The sequence below is a fragment of the Octodon degus genome, unplaced genomic scaffold (genome assembly GCF_000260255.1).
Source record: "Octodon degus isolate 3935 unplaced genomic scaffold, OctDeg1.0 scaffold00043, whole genome shotgun sequence".
Lineage (NCBI taxonomy): Eukaryota > Metazoa > Chordata > Mammalia > Rodentia > Octodontidae > Octodon > Octodon degus.
Genome location: NW_004524619.1, coordinates 5,434,228 through 5,443,237, shown reverse-complemented (window position 1 = coordinate 5,443,237; position 9,010 = coordinate 5,434,228). Strand labels below are relative to the sequence as shown.

The 9,010-nt window shown below is 47.1% G+C and overlaps 2 protein-coding genes across 11 annotated transcripts in view; one reads left to right on the top strand and one right to left on the bottom strand.

The window, feature by feature from the left end:
• Dnah12 (dynein axonemal heavy chain 12) overlaps nt 1-2,919 on the bottom strand; it is a 186,845-nt gene extending 183,926 nt beyond the window's left edge. For all 10 annotated transcript variants that reach the window (XR_002821196.1, XM_023715784.1, XM_023715785.1 and 7 more), the window contains exon 1: nt 2,767-2,919. The gene's annotated coding sequence lies outside the window, so the exon portion shown is untranslated. The remainder of the gene's footprint in view (nt 1-2,766) is intronic.
• Nucleotides 2,920-2,996: 77 nt separating this feature from the next.
• Nucleotides 2,997-8,609, top strand: Pde12 (phosphodiesterase 12). The gene is made up of 3 exons (XM_004631618.2): nt 2,997-4,628; nt 7,084-7,162; nt 7,834-8,609. The coding sequence occupies exons 1-3, from the start codon at nt 3,321-3,323 to the stop codon at nt 8,274-8,276; spliced, it is 1,830 nt and encodes a 609-aa protein (XP_004631675.1). The 5' UTR covers nt 2,997-3,320; the 3' UTR covers nt 8,277-8,609.
• The last annotated feature ends 401 nt before the right edge of the window (nt 8,610-9,010 follow it).

Here is a 9,010-nt window from a genome sequence, read left to right as displayed (position 1 = left end):
CACACACACACACACACACACACAAATAAATAATTAATTAATTAAATAATTAAAAAAAAAAAAGATTTTCTCCCATGTTTTTACATTTGGGTCTGCAATCCATGTAACTTTTTTCATCAGAATATACAATTGTTAAGGGGCCGGGGAGATGGCTCAGTGGAATAAGCACTTCCCTGGCAAACGCAAGGCTCTGAGTTCAATCCTCGGTTCCACAAAAAAGAAAAAAAAAATATACAATTGTTTCAGTATAATTTGCTGAAAGATTATCTTTCCCCCACCAAAATACCTTGATGACTTTGTCAAAAAAAAAAAAAAACCAACTTGAAGCCAGGAATAGTGGTATAATTCCAGCTATGCAGGATGCACAGAAATGTGAGTTCAAACAGTGTGGGTAATTCAGCAAGACCCTATGTCAGAATTAATAAAAGGGCTGGGGATGTAGCTCAGTGACAGGTGCTTGCACTGCAAAGTCCTGGATTCAAATCCCAGAATGGGAGTGTGGTATAGGAAAGGAGTGATTGTGTGACGAGTTTGGTGTGGCAGTGGATGTCTGTAGTCCCAGCTACTCAGGAGGCTGAGCCTGAAGGATTACTTAAGTCCACAATACCGGGGATAATGGTGCATGCCTTATAAACCTAGCACTTTGAGAGGTTGAGGCAAGAGGATCTATGGCTATGTTTTACTCTTTCAAACAAATTGAAATATTAAAGAAAAAAACCAAAAAGAAGAGTGGCATTGTATGGCGTATCTCAAAACCTGGATTAAGACTCTTGTTGCAGGCAGCCAAATTAGATAGAAATATTATAGGCAGACAGGGCCAGGCCCTCAAAGGAGATAACACAGAAGACAAGATAGCTTACAAACTGTGGAAGGGACAGATGCTCCTGCTGTGAGTCAAACCTAAAGACCAAAGATCAAACAAATGCTAACCTCCCTAAAGATTAGCATCTGGAACTGCTCATCGCCCTGAAAAAGCCAAGAAGACCCATTATCTGACGGCTACCAGATAAAGTCCTGTTTTACATTCATGCCTGCTTGCTATGTGACTCCCTTCCCCATTTGGTCCTGGGCTTAATTTTACCTGAGCAATGGTGCTTGTAATCCCATTGCGTGACCATAGTTTTGTCCCACCCCACATCCACCTAAGTGAATTACCCATTTCCTCCACCTTAGCCTGCGTGGTTTTACACTATGAAAGTCCGAGGAAGGGACAACTTCGCGGGACAACGCTCTGGGAGGGGGGAGTCCCCGTTCCTGTCCCTCTCCTTAAGACAGGGGCTTTCTTTCCCTCAATAAATATATTCTACTCTCAACCTCCGTTTGTTCCTAAAATTCATTCTTCAGTTTTAGAGAACACCAACTCATCCAGGTCAGGTTGGGAGAACATTTTTCCCCTGTATTATCTGGAGGCTCCCTGTCTCATTGTCACATAAGCTAGGTGTGATGGTGTACACCTGCAACGCCAGCATTCCTGAGGTGCCTCAAGTTCGAGGGCAGTGTAGAACACAGTGAGTTCAAGGTCACCTTGAACTACGCAGCATATCCCTGTCAGGGGATTAAAAAGCTGAGGCAGATCAAGAGTAGGGGAAGGCAAAGCAGAGAAGGACCACGGAGACCAAAAACGGGGGGTGGGGGGGAGAATGCATGTACCAATACACCAAAATCTCCTCATTCATATCATTAATGTGCACCAATTTTTTTTAAAGTTTCAGACAAACAAAAGAATTACTTTATATTTAGAACACTTTGCACTATTACTCATTAACTGAAATTACTAGCAGAGCACGTGGCCTGGCATGTGTGAGTCACTGGGTAAAATCCCCAATACCACCATCATCACCACACACACACACACACACACACACACACACGAAATTTAACTGGCGATCTGTGCTTTTATTTGCTAGACCTGGCAATCCTAAATAGCAAAGGTTTTCCTCTTTCCTAAAAATGAGCAGGGGGCTGGTGAGATGGCTCAGAGGTCTAAAGCACCTACTTAGAACAAGCTTTAGCAAAACCCAGGGACCACGGTTCGATCCCCCAGCACCACATGCCAGCCAGCCCGCCCCCTGGTGGGCTGAGCTGGCCACACACACACACACACACACACACACACACACACACACACACGAAATTTAACTGGCGATCTGTGCTTTTATTTGCTAGACCTGGCAATCCTAAATAGCAAAGGTTTTCCTCTTTCCTAAAAATGAGCAGGGGGCTGGTGAGATGGCTCAGTGGTCTAAAGCACCTACTTAGAACAAGCTTTAGCAAAACCCAGGGACCACGGTTCGATCCCCCAGCACCACATGCCAGCCAGCCCGCCCCCTGGTGGGCTGAGCTGGCCACACACACACACATAAATAAATAAATTTAAAAAAAAAAAGAAATTTAAAAAAAAATAAAAATAAAAAAAATAAAATAAAATAAATAAAAAATAAAAATGAGCAGGCTTCCGCCGGGTGTCAGCACTGCGTGTGTGTCCACTTACTATACTGTGGCTTGGAGCGTGTGCGTGCCTAGTCTGTCTGTCTGTCTGTCTGTCTGTCTGTCTGTCTCTCTCTCTCTCTCTCTCTCTCTCTCTCTCTCTCTCTCTCTCTCTCTCTCTCTGGAGGCCGCACAGCCGCAAGCGACCGGCAGGGCCCCTCCCATCCCCCCGCACCGCGCGGCTTACACAGCGCGCTTGGGGCCGTGTTTCAGCGGGGTCCGCGCTTATATTCGGGGTGTCGTACGCGGTTACTTAACGACGGCCGGGGCCCTCCACACCTCAGAGAAGGGACAGCGGCGCCGGCACCACCGCGGAGAGGAAACGGGTACCGCTTTCCACGCCCCAAGCAGAGCTCGCCCTCCGAACGCGGCCCCCCACGCCCTCGCAAAGCCCAGCGGGCGCCGGCAGGAGAACCACAGCCATTGGGCGCAACCGCCACCTCGGCGGAAGCGCGCACGCGGCCCCGCCCACCACTTCCGGCCCGCCGCGCCTTCCGCGCGCCTTTCTTCAATCCGCACTTTCCACAAAACTGCCGGCTCCAGCCTTTGCATGCGCCACCCCTCTGTTTCTTTAACAGCTTCCCCAGTCTACCTAGGATTAAATATAAAAATTAATCGGCTAGAAATTCGAGACGGGCATGGCTGTAGAAAGAAAGAGCGGGGAGGAGGACTGGCGAAAGTGCACCGCGGAAGCGCCGCGCGCCCTCTCCTCGTCGCGCGGAGCCCGCAGTGTGCGAATGGAGCCCGGGGCTGCGGGCTGCGGGTTCTGCGCCTAGCCTGACGCCGGGCCGCCCCTCGGCCCGGGTCCTGTCAGCTGCTGGGCAGCCAGGTTCATGTGGAGGTTCTCAGGCGTCCGCGCCGCGCTTCGAGGGTTCCGGGCCGCGGCGGAGCAGCGCAGCCGGGCGGAGGCTGCGGCAGAGAAGGCGGCGGGCGCGATGGAGCGCGCCGTGGTGCGCTGCGTGCCCTCCGAGCCCAAGCTGAGCCTGTCGTTCGCGCTGGCCGACGGCAGCCACAAGAACATGCAGCGCGACCAGAGCGAGCCGCTCGGCCGGGTCCTCAGCCGGATCGCAACCAACGCCCTCAAGGGCCACGCCAAGGCGGCCGCGGCGAAGAAGAGCAGGAAGAACCGGCCGAACGCGAGCGGCGGCGTCGACTCCGCGGTGCCTGGCTCCGAGCCGGCCGCGGCCCCTGAGCCGGTGGTGAAGCTGTACTACCGGGAGGAGGCAGTGGCCGAGGATGTACTCAACGTGGACGCCTGGCAGGACGGCGCGGTGCTGCAGATCGGCGATGTCAAGTACAAGGTGGAGCGCAACCCTCCTACCTTCACCGAGCTGCAGTTGCCGCGCTACATGATGGCGGGCTTCCCGGTGTGCCCCAAACTCAGCCTCGAATTTGGGGATCCAGCGGGCTGTCTCTTCCGCTGGTACAAGGAAGCCAGGCCCGGAGCGGCGGAGCCGGAGGGCGGCGGCCCCTCTTCATTGTCTCCCTCGCTGCCGTCTTCCGCTTGGACCGAGACCGGTGTGCGGGAGCGCGTCTACACCCCATCCAACGCTGACATCGGGCTGCGGCTCCGGCTTCACTGCACCCCGGGCAATGGGCAGCGCTTCGGGCCGAGCCGGGAGCTGGAAAGCGTGTCCCCGGTGGAAGCCGGGCCTGGCACCTGCACTTTTGACCACCGGCATCTGTACACCAAGAAGGTGACGGAGGATGCCCTCATCCGCACTGTCTCCTACAACATCCTGGCAGACACGTATGCCCAGACGGAGTTCTCCAGGACTGTGTTGTACCCGTACTGTGCCCCCTACGCCCTGGAGGTCGACTACCGCCAGAACCTTATCCAGAAGGAACTCACTGGCTACAATGCCGACCTCATCTGTTTGCAGGAGGTTGACCGCGCGGTGTTTTCAGACAGCTTGGTGCCTGCGCTCGAGGCCTTCGGGCTGGAGGGCGTGTTTCGAATCAAGCAGCACGAGGGTCTGGCCACTTTTTACCGGAAGTCAAAGTTCAGCCTCCTTGGCCAGCATGACATTTCTTTTCAAGAAGCCCTAGAATCCAACCCACTTCACAAAGAACTGCTGGAGAAACTAGTTTCCTATCCGTTGGCGCAGGAGAAGGTGCTCCAGAGGTCTTCAGTCCTGCAGGTGAGGTAGCTCCACCTGTCTCTTCATAAATTCAGGCATTTTTAGGGACCTGAAAGGACAAGTTGGAGGGATGATAAGTGAAATGAAACTGTCTAGCTTTTATTTTAGCTTATGTTTACATTTTATCCTCTGTTTAGGCTTGTATTCTCCGTACAAAGTTTAGTTTTCATTCACTAATCCAGTACATTTATTTAGCAACTATACTGTGCCTGCATATACCACCAGTGGTTCAAGATGACCAGTAGCAAGATACATGAGTTACGGCCTCATCATAAACATGTTAATCTTTACAGTGATTCATATATTCCTGGGTGGTTTTTCTTTGTGCAGAGTTTCACTACACAGCCTAGCCTCGTAGTGATCCTCCTGATTTCTGCCTCCCTAGTGCTGGGATTACAGGCGTGCACCACCACGCCCAGACTATCAATGGCTCAGCCTGCAGAGCCAGGGATTGAGCCCTGGCCCCTGTGCTTACCTAAGCAAGCATTTAGTCTGCTGAACTAAACTGCCAGCCCCCCAGTTTGGTTTTTTTTGTTGTTGTTTTTTTTTTCCCAGAACTGGGGATTGAACTCAGGCCCTAGTGCTTGCCAGGCAAGCGCTTATCCTAGGGAGCCATCTCCCTGGCCCTAAAAAGTTCAGAAGTGTTTTTTGGTTTTTTTTGGCTGGCTCAGGATGCCTTCAAGGCAAGTCTGATAAGGCTTGAGGATCTGGGGATTGAACCACAGCATCACGATTGCTTTGTTCAAGCAGTCACTTAACTGAGCTAATGGGCAAGCCCTCCCCCATATTCCTGTTTTATACATGTTATTCTTCCCAACTTCATAAATGAGAGATTGGTTGAGCATTGGAATATAATAGTCTTGAAATGCAGGAAATCTTTCATATAATAAAATATAAACTGTTTCCTCAAAGAGAGAGAGATTGGGCAAATTTAGTTACCAGGTTCCTTAACCAGGGATTGAACTCAGGCCCTTGCACTTGCAAAGCAAGTGCTTATTCTACTGAGCTATCTCCCTGGTCCCTTGGAGCAGGATTCTTAGGGAATTGATTATATTGTATTTATCATCATCACTAGGCAAGGTTAACTGATACCTAAAATTATAGGACTGACCAGATAGTTTAGCAGATTAAAGTGCCTGCTTAGGCAGACACAGGGTCTGGGGTTCAATCCCCAGTGTGCCGTGCCAGCCCACCCACAGGACGTCCTGGGCCAGTGGGCCTGAGCATGGTGTTGCACACCAGTAATCTCAGTGCTTGGGAGACTGAAAACAGGAGGATCACTACAAGTCCGATCTGTGTAGTGAGACCCTGTAGACCCTGGACTAAATATATATTTTTTTTTCTAAATATATTTTTAAAAATAAAATTGTCATTTATGAAAATGTGTTTATTGAATGTCCAAAGTTTTTAAGCAGTTGGCTTTATTCAAACTGAGTAGCAGTGAAAAAAAAAATGTTTGAAAGAGCTGGGCAGGGGCTGGTGAGATGGCTCAGTGGTCTAAAGCACCTACTTAGAACAAGCTTAGCAAAGCACAGGGACCGCGGTTCAATCCCCCAGCACCACATGCCAGCCAGCCCCGCCACCTGGTGGGCTGAGCTGGCCACACACACACACACAAATAAATAAATAAAAATTTAAAAAAAAAAAAAAAAAAAAAAAAAGAGCTGGGCATAGTGGTATACGCCTCTAATTCCTGTACTCTGGAGGCCAAGGCAGGAGGATTGCCGTGAGTTCAAGGCCATACTGGACTTACATAGACTCAAAAACCCCAAAACCCAGGCATCGTGGCCCATGCCTGTAATCTCACTACCTGGAAGGCTGAGGCAGGAGGACAGCTGTGAGTTCAAGATAAGCCTGGGCTACATAGTGCGTACAAGGTCAGTCTGAACTACATAGACTGTCTAAAAAAAGATTACAGAGTAGCTGCCATTTTTTTCTGAGCACCTACTGTGTTCTGTGCACCTCTGTGTCAGCTCATGCAATTGAATGCACACTACAGCCCTCCATGAGGGGAGGATATGGTCTCTTTATCATGAAACTAGCTTAGAAAACTGTCTCTGCTGTGAATGGTAAATATTCAAATGTAAGTCTGCCTGATTCCAAAGCTTGTGCTCACAGATTTGAAAACACTTTTCCAACCTTACATTGTCATCTAAAAGGTATTTTTATAATTGCGTTACATGTTGGACAGTTAAAACGTTACACTAGGGGCTGGGGAGATGGCTCAGTTGAATAAGCACTTGCCTGGCAAGCCCAAGGACCTGAGTTCAATCCCCAGTTCTAAAAAAAAAAGTTATACTGGATCCTATGCACATACAATATCCTAAAACATTCAGTTTCATAGTTGCTCTCTTCATCAAGGAAAGGAAAGTGAATAAAATGTCAGTTCATCCTATTAGATGAAACACTCAGGAGATTGGCTCACACCAACTGAACTCTTGGTACTTTATTTTAGGTTTCAGTGCTTCAGTCTACAAAGGACTCCTCTAAAAAAATATGTGTCGCTAATACACATCTCTACTGGCATCCCAAAGGTAAGTTTTACCGTATTTGGCTTCACAGTGACTTAAACAGGTGACAAGTTTGCTAAAATGCTTTTACACAGTGTATACAATATGTTGAGATTTGGTGTTTTGTTTTTTGGGTTTTTTTTAACTTAAAGACAACTTTTAAAAGTACATGCGGCCGGGGAGATGGCTCAGTGGAATAAGCACTTTCCTGGCAAGCGCAAGGGCCAGAGTTCAATCCCTGGTTCCACAATAAAATAAAATTACTTAAATAAGACGGCGAGGTGGTGCATGCCTGTAATCCCAGCTCTTGGGAGGCTGTAAACAGGTGGATCACTATGAATCTGATCTAGTAGTGAGACCCAGCACACCCTATAGACCCTTCCTTAAAATACAAAATAAATAAATAAATAAATAAATAAATAAATAAATAAATAAAGTACGTAAATGACTCAGTGGACTAAAGCACCTGCTTAGGTGGGTGCAGGGACTAGTGTTCAATCCCTGGGGTGCCATGCTGCTCTCGCCCCCAGGGTGCCGTGAGACAGCGATAGAGACTGGGTGTGGTGGCATGCACCTGTAATCCCAGCACTTGGGAAGCTGAAAACAGGAGAATCACTGTGAGTCTGATCTGTGTACTAAATACGTAAAAAAATAAAATAATAAAAGTACTTACATTAATGTTTTTGTGTTCGTAGGTGGGTACATTCGTCTCATTCAGATGGCCGTGGCCTTGGCTCACATTAAGCATGTCTCATGTGATCTGTATCCTGGCATTCCCGTTATATTTTGTGGGGACTTCAATAGTACACCATCAACAGGAATGTATGAGTTTGTCATAAATGGCAGCATTCCAGAGGACCACGAAGATTGGGCTTCCAATGGGGAAGAGGAAAGATGCAACATGGCTCTGAAGCATTTCTTCAAATTGAGAAGTGCTTGTGGTGAACCTGCTTACACAAATTATGTTGGTGGCTTTCATGGGTGTCTGGATTACATTTTCATTGACTTAAATGCTTTAGAGGTTGAACAGGTGATTCCCTTACCTAGTCATGAAGAAGTTACCACCCACCAGGCCTTACCTAGTGTTTCCCATCCCTCTGATCACATAGCTCTTGTATGTGATTTAAAATGGAAATAGATTTGTTTACTGGCATTTGTTTAAAATCTGAAAAGGAAATTACTTTGTAGGAAACTTAATGTAACCCCTAAAGAGAACATCTAGCCACTAATATAAAACCTTGTTGCTTCCCTAGTAATGTTCCAGATGTCTTTGTCACAAGACATCATAATATTTGCATTGTATAGTTTCTCTACCTTTTTTCCATAAACTTGGAGGAAAAACAAATATATTTATGATTAGCAAGAAGAAAATTGAATTGTGTACATTTTTAGGAGAGATTTTTTAAGCTGGTAAATAAGAATTTTTAAATGCCCTTTGAATGATCTTTCATAACACACATTTCAAGTTGAATCATGTTTCTGTAATTAAGGAAAAGGTAATGCATTCGAGTTAAGGTGGGAGACAAGTTCTGACACATGGAAAGAATAACGAGGGTCTACCTCTACCTCAATTTGATTAGCAATTTATTCGGAGCTTTAACAAAAGATTAAAATACAACATCACGAATTTTATTGCTTCTTCATTTTTCAGCCAACAAGGTATTTGCATTCCTTAGTTTTTAGTACATGGTATATACGGACATAATTTATATTCTCATTCATACTGAAGCTCATTTTCACTTTTGAGGGTGTAAGCCCAGTTTAACATTCAAATTGAGTTGTGACATTTATTCTCTCTATTTTTACCCACGACAAATGTTCATAAGTTATCAGAGTATTTGGCCATGATAATAGAGAACATAGCACAATACA

Bases quoted from the DNA above. Each gene is read 5' to 3' on its own strand.
- Pde12 (XM_004631618.2), top strand. From the start codon at position 3,321: ATGTGGAGGTTCTCAGGCGTCCGCGCCGCGCTTCGAGGGTTCCGGGCC. The intron at 4,629-7,083 runs GTGAGGTAGCTC...ACTTTATTTTAG, and splicing joins AGAGGTCTTCAGTCCTGCAG to GTTTCAGTGCTTCAGTCTAC. The intron at 7,163-7,833 runs GTAAGTTTTACC...TTGTGTTCGTAG, and splicing joins TCTCTACTGGCATCCCAAAG to GTGGGTACATTCGTCTCATT.